The sequence below is a fragment of the Amblyraja radiata genome, chromosome 18 (assembly GCF_010909765.2).
Source record: "Amblyraja radiata isolate CabotCenter1 chromosome 18, sAmbRad1.1.pri, whole genome shotgun sequence".
Classification (NCBI taxonomy): domain Eukaryota; kingdom Metazoa; phylum Chordata; class Chondrichthyes; order Rajiformes; family Rajidae; genus Amblyraja; species Amblyraja radiata.
In genome coordinates, this window is record NC_045973.1 from 46,237,724 (window position 1) to 46,260,666 (window position 22,943).

Here is a 22,943-nt window from a genome sequence, read left to right on the forward strand (position 1 = left end):
GACCATGATGTCCATTTAAACTAATCCCATTTGCCTGCACGGGGTCTATATCCCTCCATCCTCCACCTGTTCACGTGTCTGTCTAAATGCCTCTTAGATGTTGCTATCGTATCTTCGCCCACCACCGCCCCAGCCAAAATATGGTTAAAAATGATAATATAAAAGTATACTACATTAAATGACCAAAGTTGCCTGGTTGCACATAATTGCTAGCATTTTTTTCAAATTATGACGTCTGTCAGACAAAATATGCTTGTTGTGAAAAACCTATTTCTACCCCAACTGAGGTCACTGGTGCATACTCAAAACAAGCTACAGACTCTATATTCATGTTGATATCTTGTGCATTACAACTACCTTTGAGAACTTTAGCTATGTTTTGTATTTCTTCAAGATCTTTGTTACCTAAAATCACTAATGTTTCGCCACGTTTCTCAAGAGAAGTGATAGCTTATGGGAAGTTTGTAAAATTGGAAGCAATAAACACAAGATCACGGTGGAGGTTACTTTTTCTGCATGATTTCACTGACGATACTGATTGCAGCAGATTCTTCTTCAAAACAGTTGACGATTTATTTTATCTCTTCAAAATTTGCAGCAGAGTAGAGTACAGCAGAGAGTCATGTACCCCATTTAGTCAAAACGGGCTGAGGAGGTACGGAATCTCGGGTGCCATTTCTTTGAACAACTGCACACGTGACGGTGCTTTGAGGAAGATTTTCTTGACATTGGAAACTAGGCGATCGACATTTGGAAACAAGCTACGTATGTGCTTGGCAATTGTATGAAGTCCTTGAGGTAAGCATGTCAAATGCAACATTTTGGGGAATACAACTTTAAGAGCACAAGCATCTTTTTTCATGTACGGAGTTGCATCAGTCACAAACAGAAGAACATTCTCGTTTTTTACTCCTTCTGGCCAAAGTACAACAAATGAAGATGTAAACAACTGAGCAATAGTTGAGCTGTTTGACTTCTCCAATACTTCCGATGTCAACAAATACTCCTTTGATGGTTGACCTGCCTCCAGTGCACCGATGATCACATCGGTTGTCTCATCTATTGAGATCCAAATTTTGTTGCATACAACTTCATCTATACTTTTCTGCACAACGATGATGAAGTTGCTGTCAACATGATTTTTCCATAATGATGACTCGCTTGGTATACGTTTCTCTGTATATTTCTCTGAAATACCTCTGAGAGATTTGTTTTCCAATTTCCACAGTGGAATTCCTGCATCCAACAAGCCGTATCTGACATCGATCCATTTGGGGAACGTCAACTCATTCCCTAACAAGTGTGAGGAGTTGGAGGCCCTCATGAAGAACCAGCGGGTCTACCGTGAGTGCAGTCTCATGTGTTTTACCGAGATGTGGCTCACGGACAGCATCCCGGACTCCTGTGTGGATCTACCCGGCTTCACGACGGTACGAGTGGATAGAGACCCGAAGGCGAGTGGGAAGATCAAAGGTGGGGGTCTTCCTCTGCTGGTGAACTATAGATGGTGTAATGCAGGTCACTTGCTGTCTCCTCCCATCCCTCAGCCCTCGAGCTCCTCCTCCTCCTTTTTTCCTTCCTTCTCCCCGCCACCCCCTATCAGTCTGAAGAAGGGTTTCGGCCCGAAACGTTGCCTGTTTCCTTCGCTCCATAGATGCTGCTGCACCCGCTGAGTTTCTCCAGCATTTTGTGTACCTTCGATTTTCCAGCATCTGCAGTTCCTTCTTGAACACTGTGAAAGATAAGATCTGTTGTCGGGATATTGAGCTCCTGGCGGTTGGATTGAGACCTTATTATGTACCGAGGGAGTTCTCCCACATAGTCGCCATTATTGTTTATATTCCTCCTCGAGCGGAGCCTGTAGTCGCGTGTGACGTCATCCAAGAGATTGTCGCGAGATTACAGACCCGACACCCGGACGTACTCATTGCCATATCAGGGGACTTCAATCATGTGAACATCAGCCCCCACTTGTCGGGCTTCTCTCAGTATGTTGACTGTCCCACAAGGCACAATAAGACACTGGACTTGTGCTATGTCAATGTCATGGAGGCCTATAGTGTCTTAGCCTTTCCACCACTTGGCAAATCAGATCACAACCTGTTTACCTAAGGCCTTCTTACAAACCCTGTGTACTGAGACAGCCTACAACCACCCGGTCTTTTAGAAAGTGGACACCAGAGGCCAGTGAATCACTGAGGGCCTACTTTCAATGCACAGACTCGGACATACTGATGGAGCCACAGGAATTCAACAGCAGTATGGACAGAGACAGGATGGCTGGATGCATAATGGACTACATCAACTTCTGCAGGGATGTTGTTGTGCCAGTAAGAACTGTTTGTTGCTTTCCCAACAACAAACCTTGGATTAGAAGCAACATCAAGAGCCTCCTAAACAAGAAAAAGGAGGCTTTCAAGGTTGGTGACCGGGAAAAGATCAAGAGGGTACAGCACCACCTGATAAGGAGCATGAAGCAGGCAAAAGGGGACTATAAAGGGAAGCTGGAGGAAACTGCAGCACAACAACATCAAAGGGGTGTGGAGAGGAATGAAGACCATCACTGGCTTCAACGAGAAGAGAAGCCAGCCGTCAGGAGACGTGGACAAGGCCAATGAGTTTAACCTGTTCTATAACAGGTTTGATCTGGTATCCCCTCCCACCTCTGCAGGTGCAGCCTCTCCCCCATCACCTCCGCGAGGCAGCCCCAATAACACCACATTTGCAGCACCTCCAATGCCAGCATCCCCTCAACTGTTCTTCATGGTGGACGAGGTGAGAGCTGAGCTGAGGAGGCTGCGCCCTGGTAAAGCAGCTGCCCCTGATGGTGTATGTCCCAGGCTACTGAAAGACTGTGCGGCTCAGCTGGCGGAGCCTCTCCAGACCATTTTCAACCTGAGTCTCCAGTCTGGGAGGGTACCAGGTCTGTGGAAAACATCATGTCTCGTGCCGGTTCCCAAAGCAGGGCGGCCGACCGAGATCAACGACTAGACTACGGTGGCCCTTACATCTCATATCATGAAGACAATGAAGCGGCTATCATTCGTCTCCTGAGACCACAGGTCCAGCACGCACTCGACCCACTACAGTTTGCGTACTAGGAGAACCTTGGTGTGGATGACGCAGTCATCTACATGCTGCACCGGATTTACTCCTTTTTGGACCAACCAGGTGGCTACGTGAGGATTATGTTCTTCGACTTTTCAAGTGCGTTCAACACCATCCAACCGCTGATTTTGAAAGACAAGCTTGAGAAGATGGGGGTGGATTCCACCTTTATCTCCTGGATACACAACTACCTGACGGGTTGACCAATTTGTTAAGCTGGGGGACTGTGTTTCCGGGACAGTGGTGTGCAATGTTGGAGCCCCACAGGGAACGGTTCTGGCCCCGTTCCCGTTCACCCTGTATACTGCAGGCTTCAAATATAAGTCTGACACATGCCACATACAGAAATATTCAGATGACACAGCGATTGTGGCATGTGTAAGGAACGGGCATGAGGAGAATACGGGGACTTGACCAATGCTTTCTGTGTCTGGAGTAAAGAGAACTGTCTCATCCTGAATATAACCAAGACTAAAGAGATGGTTGTTAACTTCAAAAACTCAGATTTGCGACTGGAGCCAGCAGTAAATGTAGTGAGGAGACGAGCTTGGGTATTTCGCTTGGGCAGTCTACACCCCTGAGGTATCAACGTTGTCTTTTCTAATTTTAGATAGCCCTTGTTTTCTCCCTCCACCCCTCCCCAGCTCTCCTTCTAGTCCTACTGTCTCCGCCTCTTCCTTTCTTTTTCCCACCCCCCCCCCCCCCATCAGTCTGAAAAAGGGTCTCGACCTGAAACATCGCCTATTCCTTCTCTCCATAGATGCTGCCTCACCCGCTGAGTTTCTCCAGCATTTTCTGTCTACCTTTGATTTTTCCAGCATCTGCAGTTCTTTCTCAAATAGATCTTGGAGAAGACTGAACCTGCGGGCAGCGGCACGAACGAATGAACGACCGACGGTGGCACCCCCGGTTTCGCCCCGGTGGTGGAAGTTTTCTTGTAAGATACTATGTTAACACGTTAATAATAACTTATTAATATTAACGTGTTAACATAGAAAACGTCATTGTAATCACGGTACAACTAGAGAAAATAGCACAACCTTTTAGCAAAAAAAGGCTGATTTAGGCACTCGATTGTGAAAAAGGCATTATCCTCATGAAATCATCAAAATAAGGTATGAAAAGGCACTCATGGCATTTATGGCAAATTCCTGGCTCTAGTTATCAATGAGTGTTTTCACTACAGAATATGGAATTCCAGTTCTAGTCCTTTTCTAAAATTCCCTGGTCAGGGCTTCTGCAATGTCACCAATCTTATTAGTCTATTGTAAATGCGAAAACAGGGACGGACTTCCAACAGCTACTGTATCTACCCTTATGTGCTTTCTTCAAGTTTTCTCTGCATAATTCTATCAGTCCCTGAACATGGTAAAATATAAAAAGGAATTTAAATGTCTTTGCACCTACATTATTAATATTCAACTCTTACATAATAAAATAATCATTCCAATTTTCTGCAAAGTAAAAAAAAATGTAACAACAATATGGACAGAGAATTCCTAGCCATTAACTACAGTAATTAATAAAAATAAGGTAAAATAATTACTTAATGTAGTCTTTCCCAGACTTTTACAGATTATTTAACTGGCATAACCTAAAGCGGTGAACACAACTATGAAGTTAATTGTAGTGAAGAAAGACTCTTTCAAACAAAAAACAATCGACAGAAATCAAAGATAAGAAAGAAGATGTGTATATCAGTTGCATGTAATTTGCACAGTAAAACGCTAATGTTTTCACGTAGTAAAATAGGTAATTCAGTCTATTTACTCTTTGCTAGTTCTCAGAACATTCTATCCAGTTCACCACCCACCTATTTCCATGTATCTTAATGCTAATGATTGATCTTTTTTGTTTTCCAGTTTACTCGTAAAACAAAAAACTTATTTTCGAAACACTTTCTATACAACACTTTCCTATCAGAGTTTAGACATTCAAGCAACCGTTCATTGTTCATTATTCTGAAACCTTGGAACAAAAAGAGACAATATGAAAGCCAATGTGAGTGATTCAAAAGGATTTCTCAAAATAGAACAAATGACCTAATTACCATCATATCTAAAAAATCCCGATACTTTCATGGTATCATTGATGGCAAGATTATCTCTTTAGTTATCCACGTTCAAGGACATGTAACTGAAAGAAAAGGCAACCTAACTGAATAAATTCAGTCAGGAAAAATACTTAACTGAATATTTAACTGAACAAAGACAGTAAAAAAAATCCTTACGAGAGATTCTGTAAATATACTGAACAGAATAGTGTCAACAAAGGGTCAAGTAATATTTCTTAGAGACTTAATGATTTCAGTTCTGCTGGTTATGCGATTCCTCCTAGTATTGTTTGACCTGATGTATTGTTTCTTAATTGAGAAAAGATAATTTTATGTGAAAAGAGCAAAAAAAACTAAGCAATTGTTACTGAACGTGACTTCAAAAAGAAATATTGGTAAATTGAGTAGTTTTTAAGCAGTTCAAATTTCAGATAATTATAAATATTTGTTTGAAGTATAAGAACAGAGTTTGTATGTGCTCACCATCAGCCGACACATGTAGAACAAAACAGCAAACAACGTTTCCAAAGCCCTTTCACAATCTTCAGTACCATTTTCACCCTATTGAGGTAAAAAAGAAAATAGAATTAGCAGAAAATTCACCCAAAGAAAATAAGAGAGCAAAGATGATTAGAAATTACTAGCTTAGAAGCCTTTGTAAAAGTCAGACTGTCATTAGTAAAGTAGTCTAAGTTTACCTATACTTAGTAAAATGTAGGTGCAAGGTGCTAAACTACAAATTGCTGGAGTAACTTAGTGGGTCAGGCAGCATATCTGGAGAATATGATAGGCAAAGTTTTGGGTCAGGACCCTTCTTCATGCTGATTATGTAGGGAAAAGAAAGCTGGAAGAAAGGTGCGGCGTGCACAGCAACGCCTACAAGTGATGGTGACACAGGTGACGGCATATGTTCTGATTGGCAGATGATTGGACAAAAGCTAGGGATGAAAAGATAAAAGGTAATGAGATCCAGTAAAGAGAGAAAAAGCATGAAATGTAAAAGGAATATAGGTGTAAGGGGACAGGGGAGAAGAGCAAAGAGACAACTCTTCCATTTATATTCCACCTAAAACTATTTGGTGGACATTTTGGTGTGGACAGAGGATCAGTTAATTTAACAGTTAGAAAACTAGTCTTTGTCTGGTTGTCAAGATGTAACAAGTGGTGTGCCACGTAAAATGAGAGAACAGATTACGATTTACAAAGTATATTATCGAAATAGTGTAAGATTACAACATTCTGAGAGGCAGAGGGACCTAGATGGCCCGGTACACAATTTGCAGAAGGTAAAATGCAGATGCTGAAACTAATGGACATAAAAGCAAGGGGTCTCACATCGACACTCTAGATGTGAGACCACATCTAGACTACAGTCTCCTTAGTTTGGAATTTTTTAAAAATATCTTGTAAGCAATTCAGAATAGGTTTATTCAACTGACACCGGGTGGCACTTGCAATGGCTGCCTTGCCAACAATCTGTCTGTCCTTTCTTTCTTTGTGTTTTAATAGTATGTGTTCAATGTATGTTTTTAGTGTTCTTTAGCTTGTTTAGGTGGGGGGAAATTTTTTCTAATCTCTTACCTCGATGGAGATGCGATTTATTTCCGTATCGTATCTCCATCCGCACTGCGGCCCAACATCGAGGAGTTGGCGGCCTTTGCTGGAGACCGACTCTTGAGAGCTCCAGCGCGGAGAGCCAACGGTACTTTAACATCGCGGAGCCTGCGATCCCTTTGCCAGGGATCTACCTCAGAGCTCTAACCATGGGTGCTTGCAGACTTAACATCACAGAGCTCGCGGTCTCTGGTCAGAGCGACTTCGGGAACTCCAAACCGCAGGAGTTTCGATCGCCCCGACCGAGGAAGAATAAAGAGGAAGAAGATTGGACTTTTCTGCCTTCCATCACAGTGAGGAATGTGGGGAATGTTTCCTGTGTTGGATGTTTATGTTAACTTTTATGTAGTTGTATGTTTTGTTGCTTTTTTTTGGTATGGCTGCATGGTAATTGGTACATGTGACAATAAAAGACCTTTGAACAGGAATGTGTAGGAAAAAACTGCAGATGCTGGTTTAAATCATAGATAGACACCAAATGTTGGAGTAACTCAAAGGGACAGGCAGCATGTCTGGTGAGAAGGAATGGGTGATGTTTTGGGTCGAGACCCTTCTCCAGAGATGCTGCCTGTCCCGCTGAGTTACTCCAGCATTTTGTTTCTACTAGGAACAGGAGGCTTGACTTACAAAGATAAGTTGGAAAGGCTACACTTGTATCCACTCATTTTGAAAAATGACTGGGGATTGTTTGAAACATGAAAGATCCTGAAGGGTTTGTCAGATGGATGATGGGAGTATCTATCCTTTTGTTGGAGAATTGAGAACTAGGTTAATCATCCATTTATGACAGTGTTAAGGCGAATCATTTCTCAGGAAATTTAGATTTTTGGAAGTCTTCCTCAAATGCCTTTGGAAACAGGTCTCCTGTTACTTTTAAACAGGTCGAGAAATATTTTGTATACAGTTTTATGGAAAGTTACTGCAGTAAGACAGGAATGCGGAGTTGACGTTATAATCAGAAGACCCTTGAATCGCAGCGCTTGCTTGAAGGGCTGAGTAAATTATTCCTTCTCCAAATTCATACGTCAATACATAATAATGGGTCTAAAGATTTCTTAAATTCTAGTACCCTAACGGGTTACATTGAAAAGGAATTAAAAATGTACCTACCTTTAATCTTTTACGATTCATTCTCACATACCAATTGGTTAGCATGTCCACAAATTTGACTAGTCTGGGCACCACAGTGTATAGCCTGTATGCTTCAAAATAAAACAAAATTGTGTTTGAAGGAAAATCCAAAGTAGCTGTATATTTTAAACATTTTCTTTTCAGAAATTTCTCGGCTATTATCTTCAAAATGACACGTTACAACCTAGCATAATGCTCCAATGTAAATTGTGGGTCAAGACTAGACAAGCAGGCAGAAGGCAGGCTCAGAAAAATAGTCACAATCGGTTAACAGGTTAACTTTACAGGGGATTATATCATTAGCATTTGAGGGGGCAACAAAATTAAAGAATCCAGATCAAAACTTTTGGAATAAGGGTTTTCATATATATAATTACCTTCCATTTCAGCTTTAAAAAATTGGATGAGCGATTGTGTAAATGAAAGTATCCATTTATCCATGATGTTGTTACTGTCCTCAACTGTGCTTTCATTGTAAAGGAACTGAATACCTTCCTCCTGGAATGAGAAATCATCAGAAGTTCACAAATAATTGACCAATATCTAATTATGAACTAAAGCCAACGGTCCATTTGTATACTTCTAAGTACTTCAGCATTAGTGTACTAAAATTAAACAACAATCTCTACATGTGCATATTGTGATGTACACAATTTGTAGATATATACAAAAACATATTCCATTACCTTCTGCAATTTTTGAACATTCTGAATAAGGAATCTGTACGCATTGTACCAAGGCAGGAAGACATCCTTGAGAACATCTCTCACTCCATCTTCTTTAAACCGTAAGTTTTCTGCTCTCACAACAGGGGAATTAATAAGATACAGTCTGAAAAAAAATATGAGCATAATTTGTGGAGAATGGTATATTTTTATATAGTCCTACAATGAATTACAATAACACTAATTTTTCCAAAAGTAGTCAAGAATACTGAACTGCAATTTTACCTGATATGAAAGTTAACCAGTAATCGGCTTATAATTTGAAATAGATAAAATATACTCATTTCAGATTTAACATCTTCAAATGTGGAAACAAGCTACAAAACAGACTTGCAATTAATTTTCCAAATGAAAAATACTGCAGACAGTGGGAATTCAAAATCAAAATTCTGATGCAAGTTTAGTTACCTGAAATGTTAACAGTTTCTCTCAAAATCGTTGCTTCTTGATGAGAATTTGCATTTCAATTCAGATTTCCAGCATCAGAACATTTTCCATTTTTATTTCTGATTATGTTTTTTTTACTTTCCAAATCATTATAAAATTATATTTACTGGACTAAGTGGGACCCGTTGGGGAAGGGGGGGTGTGGGGAAGGGAGGGTGTGGGGAAGGGGGGGTGTGGGGAAGGGAGGGTGGGGAGGGGGGTGTGGGGAAGGGGGGTGTGGGGAAGGGAGGGTGTGGGGAAGGGGGGGTGTGGGGAAGGGAGGGTGTGGGGAAGGGAGGGTGTGGGGAAGGGAGGGTGTGGGGAAGGGAGGGTGTGGGGAAGGGAGGGTGTGGGGAAGGGGGGTGTGGGGAAGGGGGGTGTGGGGAAGGGAGGGTGTGGGGAAGGGGGGGTGTGGGGAAGGGGGGGTGTGGGGAAGGGGGGGTGTGGGAAAGTGGGTGTGTGGGGAAGGGAGGGTGTGGGGAAGGGGGGTGTGGGGAAGGGGGGGTGTGGGGAGGGGAGGGTGTGGGGAGGGGGGGTGTGGGGAGGGGGGGTGTGGGAAAGGGGGGGTGTGGGAAAGGGGGGGTGTGGGGAAGGGAGGGTGTGGGGAAGGGAGGGTGTGGGGAAGGGAGGGTGTGGGGAAGGGGGGGTGTGGGGAAGGGAGGGTGTGGGGAAGGGGGGGTGTGGGGAAGGGGGGGGTGTGGGGAAGGGAGGGTGTGGGAAAGGGGGGGTGTGGGGAAGGGAGGGTGTGGGGAAGGGAGGGTGTGGGGAAGGGGGGTGTGGGGGGAAAAAAAGCGGCGTTTTGAATTGAAAGTTGGATCGGATTTGTGAGCATTTTTATTAATTACTGAAGAAATACAGCAGGAAATTTTCAGGTAAGCCGTTTTATGACTCCAGGGGGTAAATCTCTACTGGAATATGTAAAGATTTCCCGTTATCGCGTCAATAGACAATAGACAATAGGTGTAGGAGCAGGCCATTTGGCCCTTCGAGCTAGCACCGCCATTCAATGTGATCATGGCTGATCATCCCCAATCAGTACCCCGCTCCTGCCTTCTCCCCATATCCCCTGACTCCGCTATTTTTAAGAGCCCTATCTAGCTCTCTCTTGAAAGCATCCAGAGAACCTGCCTTCTATGAGGCAGAGAATTCCACAGACTCACCACTCTCTGTGAGAAAAAATGTTTCCTCGTCTCCGCTCCAAATGGCTTACTCCTATTTCTTAAACTGTGGCCCCTGGTTCTGGGCTCCCCCAACATCGGGAACATGTTTCCTGCCTCTAGCGTGTCCAACCCCTTAACAATCTTATATGGTTCAATGAGATCCCCTCTCATCCTTCTAAACTCCAGAGTGTACAAGCCCAGCTGCTCCATTCTCTCAGCATATGACAGTCCCGCCATCCTGGGAATTAACCTGGTGAACCTACGCTGCACTCCCTCAATAGCTTTGTTTCTTCGAGTAGATGTGATCGCACACAAACAAATAAATATACACACACACACCCACATCCAAGATAGTTATAATAAGGATAGATGTTGTTCAAGATTAGGACAACTATGTCCCGTAAGATAAATTTTACAAGTCTTTCCAATAAAGTAAAATTTTCTGAAAAAATTGTTAGATATTCAAGAGTTTCTTTTATTTTCCAACACGACTCAATCTCAGAAGTAAATATTACTTTTAACACTTAATGTCATGTTATATGAAGATTTCAATCACAAATTCTCTACTTAATCACTGTAAACAGAATTATCCTTCTGGGTTACTTCAAACTATAACGTGGTGTGACAGAATCCATCCATAAAAAATGCATGACTCACAACTAGTACTGCAAATATTGAAAGTTTAATATCTTTATGTAGGATAAAAGTCAAGTTATAGTATTCTCCTGACTATTAGATAAGCATCACAATTTTGAGATTAAAATTGCCATTCCATTGATCAAAACATACAAATTTAGAAACAAATAGGTGCAGGAGTTGGCCATTTGGCCCTTCGAGCCAGCACCGCCATTCAATATGATCATGGCTGATCATCTAAAATCAGTAATCCGTTCCTGTTTTTTCCCCATATCCCTTGATTCCTTTAGCCCCAAGAGCTAAATCTAACTCTGTTGAAAACATCCAGTGAATTGGCTCCAATGCCTTCTGTGGCAGCGAATTCCACAGATTCACAACTCTATGGGTGAAAACGTTTTTCCTCATCAGTCCTAAATGGCCTACACCTTATTCTTGAACTGTGACGGTACACAAAAATGCTGGAGAAACTCAGCGGATGCAGCAGCATCAACTTAAACTGTGACCCCTGGTTCTGGACTCCCCCAACATTGTTTTTTTTTTCCTGCATCTAGCCTGTCCAATCCCTTAAGAATTTTATATGTTTCTATAAGATCCCCTCTCATCCTAAATTCCAATGAATACAAGCCCAGTTGACCCATTCTTTCATCATATGTTAGTCCTGCCATCCCGGAAATTAACCTGATGAACCTACAGTGCACTCCCTCAATAGCAATAATGTTCTTCCTCAAATTAGACCAAAACTGCATACAATACTCCAGGTTCGGTCTCACCAGGGCCCTGTAAAACTGCAGTAGGATCTCCTTGCTCCTAAACTCAAATCCTCTCGCAATGAAGGCCAGCATGCCATTAGCTTTCTTCACTGCCTGCTGTACGTGCATTATTACCTTTAGTGACTGATGTACAAGCACACCCAGGTCTCGTTGCACCTTCCCTTTTCCTAATCTGACACCATCCTGAAGAAGGGCCTCGACCCGAAACATTGCCCATTTCCTTCGCTCCATAGATGCTGCCTCACCCGCTGAGTTTCTCCAGCATTTTTGTCCACCATTCAGATAATAATCTGCCTTCCTTTTTTTGCCACCAAAGTGGATAACCTCCCATTTATCCGCATTATACTGCATCTGCCCACTAACCCAACCTATCCAAGTCACCATGCAGCCTCATAGCATCCTCCTTGCAGCTCACACTGCCACCCAGCTTCGTGTCATCTGCAAATTTGAAAATCTTTGTCACATGATGATAGTACGTTTCAAAAACAAATCTCACTTTTCATATTGAGTGTCAGATTTTTTGAGCAGCATTTCAATATTATCCATCAGATTATTTGGTCATCAGATTCAAAAAAAAAAACTTTTCCAATTACGTCAATGTGAATTGGCTAGGTCAACTTAGAGCAAGATCTTGGGTTGAAATTAGATGTAACTGATCGGAACAAACAGGAAACAAAAGTTGCATTTTTGCTTCCTTTCTAGCTTTATAACTTTGGCTGCTCAAATGGGAACTGCAGCAAAGTCAAATAGAGTCACAGAGTGAAAATGTGTGGAAACAGTCCCTTCGGCCCAACTTGCCCACACCGGCCAACATGTCCTAGCTATACTACTCCCACCTGCCAGCATTTGGTTAATATCCCGCCAGACCGTTCCTATCCACGTACCTGTCTACCTGCTTCTTAAATGCTGGGATAGTCCCTGCCTCAACTACCTCCTCTGGCAGCTTGTTCCATACATGTGAAAAAGTTACCCCTCAGATTCCTATTAAATCTAACCATTTCACCTTAAATGGAAGAACAATTGAACACACAATAATGGGATGGCATATGGAACATTATCTATAATTCCATATGTTATCAATCGCTGCTAAGGAAAACGACCAAATTAATTTTTTTAACATTTTTTTTACGAAGAGTAGAGAAGCTCATTTGAAAAACTGGTGGTTAAATCACATTTGACATTTTTTGGTGTATAACAAATAATGAACAAGGAGAAACAGCAGTGGTGGCATAAATGTCATAAGGTTATTGCATGATTATCTACATAGATAAATTCATGTGTTAGAGCACCCTATTTATTTTTGACATCTCATATTATTTGATCATACATAGGATCATCAGATTTGAGAGACACAGGATCTACGTCACATAGCAGTTATTGACTAACATGCAACTCTCAATTGCTACTGTTCAGTAAGATTTTCCAGTACATATTTCTAAATCAAGTGTGATGCAATGAATTCATAGATGCATCTTACCTCAGTGCATCTGCGCCATATTTATTAACAATTTTAATTGGATCTGGGTAATTCTTCTTGCGTTTGCTCATTTTCTGACCATCACTATGGATACAAACACAAATAGGATGCAAAAAATAAGATACAAATAATTATATGTTTAAAATTATTAGCATTTTCAAAACTAAGTGTACTAATTAAATTATTTTATTTCGTTAGGCAACTGGGTGGCGCCTCGCCAACAGTCTGTCTGTCCTTTCTTCTTTTTAGTATGTGTTAAAAAGTATGTTTTAGTCTTCCTTGGTTTGTTTTATGTGCGGGGTTGGGGGAAACCATTTTTTCAATCTCTTACCTCGACGGAGCTGCAAATGTTTTCCCTTTCGTATATCCTTTCCCACTGCGGCCTAACATCGTGGAGTTGGTGACCTTTTCTGGAGACCGACGGGAGCTCCAAGCCACAGGAGTCTGCGGGACTTTAACATCGCGAAGCTTGCGATCCCTTGGCCGGGGATCAAGCCTCCAACCGCGGGGCCTGTGAACCTTAACATTGTGAAGCCCGCAGCCTCTGGTAAGATGAGGCCGACTCGGGAGCTCCATGCCGCGGAGAGAGTTTCAACCGCCACAACGCGGGAGTTTCGGTTACCCCGACGGGGGCTTCGATCGTCGGCTGCGGGGGCTTTGATCACCCCGAATGCGGATGGTTTGACTGCCCCGACCGCGGGAGAACAAGAGGAAGAAGATTGAACTTTATTGCCTTCCATCACTGTGAGGAATGTGGAATCCACTGTGATGGCAGTTGATGTTAACTTTTATGTGGTTGTATGTCTTGGTGCTTTTCACTTAGTATGGCTGTATGGTAACTCAAATTTCACTGTACCTTAATTGGTACATGTGACAATAAACTGACCTTGAGACCTTGAACTGAACCTTTCTGGTTCCATTTCTGATAAGATCATGTCATCCTTGAATTTAACTTCATTCGTCCTTCTCTATTAACATCTAACAGCCAATCAATTGTCATTTTTGGTAAAATACCTCCCTTGGGTTTCAAAATGTATACTAACGCCTTCATGTCCAGTGAAGTCAAAAAGAAAATCAAAAAACTGTTTTAGAAATTAGTTCTAAAAGGCTAGCCTTTAAAGCTGCATTTAACTCCAATTTCCAAAATACTGAAAGGGAGCCAGTATGGCCATGCTTAAAAACAAAACTGCGCCTATTCCTTGTGTTCACCTCGTCAGACAACAATGTTCCTGGACTTCTGAAAATATGACCCAATTTACTCCACAAAGGAGATAAACGCCTGGAATTTATTGGTACATGTGATGTAGCATCATTGAATTTGTTGTCTATCTCGTAGTATGCTTGTCCTATGAATCTGATCGTGGCTTACGAATCTGATCGTCTTATGAATTGATTTGAGTTTTTTGAAGAAGTAAACAGAAAGGTTGATGAGAGCAAAGCCGTAGACATGTGATAAGGTTCTGCTTGGTAGGCTGCACTGGAAGGTCAGATCGCATGGGATCCAGGGAGAGCAAGCTGACTGAACAGAAAACTGGCTTTGCATCATCTCATCCCCACTGCTTTCCAGAGACCACTTCCTCTACAACTCCTTGCTTCACTCATCCCTTCCTACCCAAACCACCACCTCCGCAAGGTACTTCCACCTGCAACCGCAGGACATGTAACATGTAACACCAGGCCCTGCACTTCCCCCCTCAAATTCATCCAGAGACCCCAGCAGTCGTTCCAGGTGAGATAGAGTTTCACATGCTCCTCCTCTAACCTCACTGCCTCCTTTACATCAATGTGACCAAGCGTAGACCTGGCCGAGACAACCATTTTGCCGAACATTTGCGCTTGCACAGAGCACAACCACCCCTCCCCCTCTTTTATCTCCCCTGGATGCACACTTTACCCTTCACATCATTTCTCTTAACTCTCAGCTTTTTGTCTCCTTTTCATCTCTACCCTGTACACCCTGCTGCCAAAATAATTACTCTTAGCTGTATCCACCTATCACTTGCCTGGCTTTGTCCCGCCCCCACCTCTCTTCCAGCTTTCTCCCCCTACAACAATCACTTAAGAAGGGCCCTGACCCAACAGAAGGGTCTGAAGAAGGGTTTCAGCCCGAAACGTTGCCTATTTCCTTCGCTCCATAGATGCTGCCTCACCCGCTGAGTTTCTCCAGCACTTTTGTCTACCAACACACCTATCCATTCTCCAGAGATGATGCCTTACCTGCTGAATTATTCCAGCACCTGGTTCAAGATTCTCACAAGTGCAGTACCTTGTGTCTATCTTTTGTGTCCCCTTTATTTAACCCTGCACAGGATCTATCCCTTCCTGTCATTGCGCTGGTTGGTACTACGCAGTCTTCAGTCGACAGGGCGACTTTTGAACAACGGGGGGAGGAGGGAGGGGTGGGAGTTGACGTCAGTCGCAGCGCGAGCAGACGCAGCCCGAGCCGACAGCAGGCAGATCCATTGTCACGTCATCAGCGAAAAACAGGCGTTTTGATTTCAAAGTTGGATCAGATTTGTGAACATTTTTATTAATAACTCAAGAAATAATGCACACATTTTTCAGGTAAGCTGATTTCGGACTCCACGGGGTAAATCTCTACCAGAATATGTAAACATTTTCCTGTTCGCGCATCGTTTTTTCGAGAAGATGTGAAAATACACAAACCAATAAATAAATACACACACACATACATCTAAGATCAGAGTCTTATAGTTATAAGGATATGGATATGGATGGATTGATATGTATTAGAAACACTTACCTTGCCAGTACAAGTCCATTTACTATCACATTCCTGAAAGGTGGTTTGCCAAACAGAGCTGTAGACAGTACCAAGAGGGTATAAAACCTATGAAAATAAGTTCATACACTTAGAGAACCACAGCAAATTTTCAATCATATAGTCTCCTGAATGAGGTGCAACATATCCCCAATACAACACTTATTTAATTGTTATAAACTTTGAAAACACTGGAAATATTCAAAGGGTCACAAAATCTATGAACATTACAAATCAATGTATTTCAGTAAAAAACAATATTTGTTATTGATTTCATGAATACATACTCTTCTCACCTATTCTTCCAGCAGCAGCTAATAAAACAACTTTGTGGTTACTTTATTTCCAATGCATGCTTGAAACTTTTCTGCCCCATTATCTTTTAAATTATCTTTATCCATTGTGAGAGGTACGGACAGGGGTTTCTGCGGCAACAGACGGGATGCGAGGATGGTGTGCTGCCTTCCTGGCTTAACAGGTGTGGGACCAGCATTCTGGCAGGCAGGTTTGCCACTGCTACACGGGTGGTTTTAAACTGAATAAGGGGGGTGGGGTGTCGAATGGGCTAGTGGAGGATGGAGTTAAAGGGAAAGGGTTTCTTAAATGTGTGAGCGTAGAGACAGAGGGGTGTAAAATGAGGGTAGAAGCAATAGGTAGCAAGGTGAAAAGTAAAAGTGGCAGGCCGGAACATCCAGGGCAAAAATCAAAAAGGGCCACTTTTCAACAAAATTGTATAAGGGGTAAGAGTGTTGTAAAAACAAGCCTGAAGGCTTTGTGTCTCAATGCAAGGAGCATTCGTAATAAGGTGGATGAGTTGAATGTGCAGATAGCTATTAATGACTATGATATAGTTGGGATCACGGAGACATGGCTCCAGGGTGACCAAGGCTGGGAGCTGAACATCCAGGGATATTCAATATTCAGGAGGGATAGAGCGAAAGGAAAAGGAGGTGGGGTAGCGTTGCTGATTAGAGAGGAGATTAACGCAATGGAAAGGAAGGACATTAGTTTGCAGGATGTGGAATCGGTATGGGTAGAGCTGCGAAACACTAAGGGGCAGAAAACGCTGGTGGGTGTTGTGTACTGGCCACCTAACAGTAGTAGTGAAGTTGGAGATGGTATCAAACAGGAAATTAGAAATGCGTGCGACAAAGGCAAAACTGTTATAATGGGTGACTTCAATCTACATATAGATTGGGTGAATCAAATTGGCAGGGGTGCTGAGGAAGAGGATTTTTTGGAATGTATGCGGGATAGTTATCTAAATCAACATGTAGAGGAACCAACGAGAGAGCAGGCTATTTTAGACTGGGTATTGAGTAATGAGGAAGGGTTAGTTAGCAGTCTTGTTGTACGTGCCCCCTTGGGCAAGAGTGACCATAATATGGTTGAGTTCTTCATTAGGATGGAGAATGACATTGTTAATTCAGAAACAATGGTTCTGAACTTAAAGAAAGGTAACTTTGAGGGTATGAGACGTGAATTGGCCAAGATTGACTGGCAATTAATTCTAAAAGGGTTGACGGTGGATATGCAATGGAAGACATTTAAAGACTGCATGGATGAACTACAAAAATTGTTCATCCCAGTTTGGCAAAAGAATAAATCAGGGAAGGTAGTGCATCCGTGGATAACAAGGGAAATCAGGGATAGTATCAAAGCGAAGGATGATGCGTACAAATTAGCCAGAAAAAGCAGCATACCGGAGGACTGGGAGAAATTCAGAGAACAGCAGAGGAGGACAAAGGGCTTAATTAGGAAAGGAAAAATAGATTATGAAAGAAAACTGGCAGGGAACATAAAAACTGACTGCAAAGGTTTTTATAGATATGTGAAAAGAAAGAGATTAGTTAAAACAAATGTAGGTCCCTTGCAGTCAGAAACGGGTGAGTTGATCATGGGGAACAAGGATATGGCGGACCAATTGAATAACTACTTTGGTTCCGTCTTCACTAAGGAAGACATAAATAATCTGCCGGAAATAGCAGGGGACCGCGGGTCAAAGGAGTTGGAGGAATTGAGTGAAATCCGGGTTAGCCGGGAAGTGGTGTTGGGTAAATTAAATGGATTAAAGGCCGATAAATCCCCAGGGCCAGATAGGCTGCATCCCAGAGTACTTAAGGAAGTAGCTCCAGAAATAGTGGATGCATTAGTAATAATCTTTCAAAACTCTTTAGATTCTGGAGTAGTTCCTGAGGATTGGCGGGTAGCAAACGTAACCCCACTTTTTAAGAAGGGAGGGAGAGAGAAAATGGGGAATTACAGACCAGTTAGTCTAACATCGGTAGTGGGGAAACTGCTAGAGTCAGTTATTAAAGATGGGATAGCAGCACATTTGGAAAGTGGTGAAATCATTGGACAAAGTCAGCATGGATTTACAAAAGGTAAATCATGTCTGACGAATCTTATAGAATTTTTCGAGGATGTAACTAGTAGCGTGGATAGGGGAGAACCAGTGGATGTGGTGTATTTGGACTTCCAGAAGGCTTTCGACAAGGTCCCACATAAGAGATTAGTTTACAAACTTAAAGCACACGGCATTGGGGGTTCAGTATTGATGTGGATAGAGAACTGGCTGGCAAACAGGAAGCAAAGAGTAGGAGTAAACGGGTCCTTTTCACAATGGCAGGCAGTGACTAGTGGGGTACCGCAAGGCTCAGTGCTGGGACCCCAGCTATTTACAATATATATTAATGATCTGGATGAGGGAATTGAAGGCAATATCTCCAAGTTTGCGGATGACACGAAGCTGGGGGGCAGTGTTAGCTGTGAGGAGGATGCTAGGAGACTGCAAGGTGACTTGGATAGGCTGGGTGAGTGGGCAAATGTTTGGCAGATGCAGTATAATGTGGATAAATGTGAGGTTATCCATTTTGGTGGCAAAAACAGGAAAGCAGACTATTATCTAAATGGTGGCCGACTAGGAAAAGGGGAGATGCAGCGAGACCTGGGTGTCATGGTACACCAGTCATTGAAAGTGGGCATGCAGGTGCAGCAGGCAGTGAAGAAAGCGAATGGTATGTTAGCTTTCATAGCAAAAGGATTTGAGTATAGGAGCAGGGAGGTTCTACTGCAGTTGTACAGGGTCTTGGTGAGACCACACCTGGAGTATTGCGTACAGTTTTGGTCTCCAAATCTGAGGAAGGACATTATTGCCATAGAGGGAGTGCAGAGAAGGTTCACCAGACTGATTCCTGGGATGTCAGGACTGTCTTATGAAGAAAGACTGGATAGACTTGGTTTATACTCTCTAGAATTTAGGAGATTGAGAGGGGATCTTATAGAAACTTACAAAATTCTTAAGGGGTTGGACAGGCTAGATGCAGGAAGATTGCTCCCGATGTTGGGGAAGTCCAGGACAAGGGGTCACAGTTTAAGGATAAGGGGGAAATCCTTTAAAACCGAGATGAGAAGAACTTTTTTCACACAGAGAGTGGTGAATCTCTGGAACTCCCTGCCACAGAGGGTAGTCGAGGCCAGTTCATTGGCTATATTTAAGAGGGAGTTAGATGTGGCCCTTGTGGCTAAGGGGATCAGAGGGTATGGAGAGAAGGCAGGTACGGGATACTGAGTTGGATGATCAGCCATGATCATATTGAATGGCGGTGCAGGCTCGAAGGGCCGAATGGCCTACTCCTGCACCTAATTTCTATGTTTCTATGTTTCTAAACACAATAAGATGATGCAGAAATGAGAACAAAAAAAGGGTGGAAAACAATTCTTTAAATACTGCTCCAGTTTTTTAACCACATTTCTTTCTTAATCGAGAGAAGATATCAAACTAGAGAAGTTACTCCAGCACTTTGTATCCCTTTGTATGTTAACCAGCATCTGCAATTCTTTGTTTCTACAAAGATATCAAAAGGAATTATACAAATAATGTCAGTACTGTGTGTATATAACTGTGTATGGACCTAGCTTGAGGGGGTTATTTCATTACAAAAAGGAACACTGAGGAAAAGCTAACATATCTTTAAAGTAATTATGAGGTTTGGTTCGGTTTCCCCTTTTGAAATCCAAAATTGCAGGACAAAAGTAAAAGATAAATGTCTTTAATTAGAGAATCTTGAACTCAAAATGTTGTACCCAACTGTCAAACTCCCCCACGCAAATGGTGAAGAACTGAATGAAAAACAGAAATAATGGAAATGTCAGCAGTTCAAGTTAACTCTATTTCTCCATCGACAGATGTACCCAAACTGCTGAGTATTTCCAATATTTTGTGTTTTTATTTCAAAATATAATACTGTTCATTGATTTTCATGTTCAAGCACAGCCTTCAATTACATGACTCAGCAACATCTGCTAAATGTTCTACTCAGTCTTGAATTATTTCCCACTGGGTCACAGCACTCAAACAACCCAGTTTCAAATTATATGGGTCATGTCAGAGACCGTCAAGTTAGCCAAAATGAGAAATTGAAATATTGTCTCGGTATAACAAGTATTGTTGTGTATCAGGGATGACGACTTGTTGTGGAGACTGCGCTTTGACTTCTTACCCAAACTTCTCATAATCTAAAAAAATGTTTTGCAGAGACAAATCAAAAGAAATATATTTCTATTTCTATAATGAAACACAATTCAACAGGGCATTACTTTCCAATTAGAATATCAGTTTTAGTAAATTATCCTTTGTTAAGCACTATGGATATTGTGAACTAATAAAGGACTAAAAGGATAAAATTGTTGCAATAGAAATGAAATCTTTACCATCCTCTTGTTTGGTCAATTCCTTCAGCAATGAAGTCTGCGGGGAAGCTGTCCTCAAATTCTCTTCGGTTTTCAAAAGGGTAGTGAACCTGAGCATAAGGCATGCTTCCACTTTCAAACCAGCAATCAAAGACCTCAGAAACCCGTCGCAATACACCTTTTCCACCATGCGATGGGATTGTGATGTGATCCACACTAGAAAATAATATGATCAATACATCTTTCAAGAAGTTGAAAAAGCCAAGCTTTACGTTAATGATTATTAAACTCTGCAAGAAATACATTCTCAACCAAAGAAGCATGCATTTTCTATGGCACCGCAGAAACTGCATTTCAAAAGTAGTCCATTGACAAGAAACTATTTGGAGATATTCCAACATCATGAAAGACAATATACAACAGTTAGCTTCTTACACAAATAATTTTCTTGTTTTTTTTAGACAATGAAAGATGTTGAGCAATAGTTTAACAACATCTTGGTGTCCTTCACCCTAGCAGCCATTCTTTGTTCATGGACAGACGATGACCTCTTCATCACTATATCTAATCAGTTAATGGCACAGAGATGATGCCGGCCTTGCTTCATGAATAAAGGCTCACTGAAATATTTCAGAAGAATCTAAGATAAAGCAATGGGGTAGATGTTGACAGACTCTATTGTCACGCTGCAGAGTTTACAGCAAAGAACAAACTGCTGAAGGAAGAAAGTAGATCAGGCAGTATTTGTGGAAGCAAAGGCACAGTCAACGATTCCGGCTGAGACCATGCATTGGAGTGGAGAGATGCAGCATAACAGTTTAGAGAGAATGTAGGTAATAGATTGAACCAGGTGAGGTGGGGAGGGGTAATGGGCAGATGAAACAGGTAATGAAGGAAGAGGCATATAAAATGGATATGATTTCAGAAGTTGGCCATTTAGATATGGAATAGTAAGAAAATTATTCAGAGGTCTAAATCTTTGAAGGTCTCTACTACATCATTACAGTGTACACTGTAAATCATGAGTTATTTATTTTTCACCACTGGGAAATCAAGCAATGAGCATTTAGCAGGCACACAGGAATGGCATAAACTAGCTGGGTATGCACCGGGACCTCTCCTGTTTCAATTTTTATTTTTAGTACCCAAAACAGAAACACCTCACAAAATCTCAAAGATATAGCTGCAATATAAAACAAAAAATGGCATTGGATTTAGATAAGTCGTGGTAGATCCAACCAAGGGTCAACAGGATTTTTTCTTCATCAGAAATTGATGAAAGATGATCTAAGTTTGAAGATCTGACATTTAAACAGTGTGGATGCATTCTAAAAAGCCAATGCACATTGCTTTCACAATTCTATTTACTTAAAAACATAATTGTCAGAGTAAGCCTGTACACTTTGTTAATTGGCATGCTATCCGATATTTTTAAAGAAAGGAACACAACTGTTAATTCTCAAGTCTTACACAGGTTTACAGAGATGCAAGGTGATATTTGTTGCCCATTTACAACACTTGCAAAGACATATGCAATTAGTTAAGGTAGACAACAAAATGCTGGAGAAACTCAGCGGTTGAGGCAGCATCTATGGAGAGAAGAAATAGACGACGTTTCGGGTCGAGACCCTTCTTCAGATTAATTCAATTAGTGAAGGAACATTTATTTAAATGATATCTTGAAACACAGGGAAATTCAAAGTTCTTTTGAACCAAGTTGTTAAAAAGCAGGCACACTGTCAAGTCAAACTGTAATGAAAGGTATTACCTGCCTCCAAGTTAAAGGGGGAGGAGTATTATGTATGTAATATAATTGGTGTTACCGGCCTCCAAGTTAAAGGGGGAGGAGTGTTAGGTATGGGATAATTAGGATAAGTAATTGTTGTCTTGTGATGTCTGGGGCAAGTACGCAGGAGCAAAAAAGACAAGGTGGTGTCCTGCAGTAAAGAAGCTTGTATGATTCCTCCCGTGTCCGAGCCTTTATTCAAGACTGTTCAAAGCGTCCGAATACACAACAATTGGCGACGAGGATAAAAGAACGAAGATAAGAACAAGGCCAGCAAGAAGAATCGAAAACAAAAGTTAAAAATAGAAGTAGTATTTGGAAACAAGTGGAACAGCACCAAGCCAAATGGTTTTGAATTGGCGCCAAAAAGAAAAAAGGTAGGAACGGGAAGCAATAGCTCAGGGAGCTAGGAAATCAAGCAGGGGCAGTAAGGGTCACCAAGCACGGTGTCAGCTTACCTGGAATGTATCCAGGGCTGTGCAGCCCACGGCCAAGCCCAAGCAGCAGCCACAGACGTCGGGTGGGGGCCTAGTACCGTGAAGGCCACGGACAGGTCCAGAAAAGCCACCGACAAGAGGCTGAG

The 22,943-nt window shown here is 42.0% G+C and overlaps 1 protein-coding gene across 1 annotated transcript in view; it reads right to left on the reverse strand.

Moving 5' to 3' along the window:
- The window catches only part of iars1 (isoleucyl-tRNA synthetase 1), a 168,415-nt gene that overhangs the window by 69,928 nt on the left and 75,544 nt on the right, over positions 1 to 22,943 (reverse strand). The window contains exons 16-22 of the mRNA XM_033037262.1: positions 20,596 to 20,790; positions 15,865 to 15,951; positions 13,101 to 13,184; positions 8,593 to 8,737; positions 8,284 to 8,404; positions 7,886 to 7,977; positions 5,645 to 5,722 (exon numbers count right to left, since the gene is read on the reverse strand). Of these exons, the coding sequence (XP_032893153.1) occupies positions 5,645 to 5,722; positions 7,886 to 7,977; positions 8,284 to 8,404; positions 8,593 to 8,737; positions 13,101 to 13,184; positions 15,865 to 15,951; positions 20,596 to 20,790 (802 nt within the window). The remainder of the gene's footprint in view (positions 1 to 5,644; positions 5,723 to 7,885; positions 7,978 to 8,283; positions 8,405 to 8,592; positions 8,738 to 13,100; positions 13,185 to 15,864; positions 15,952 to 20,595; positions 20,791 to 22,943) is intronic.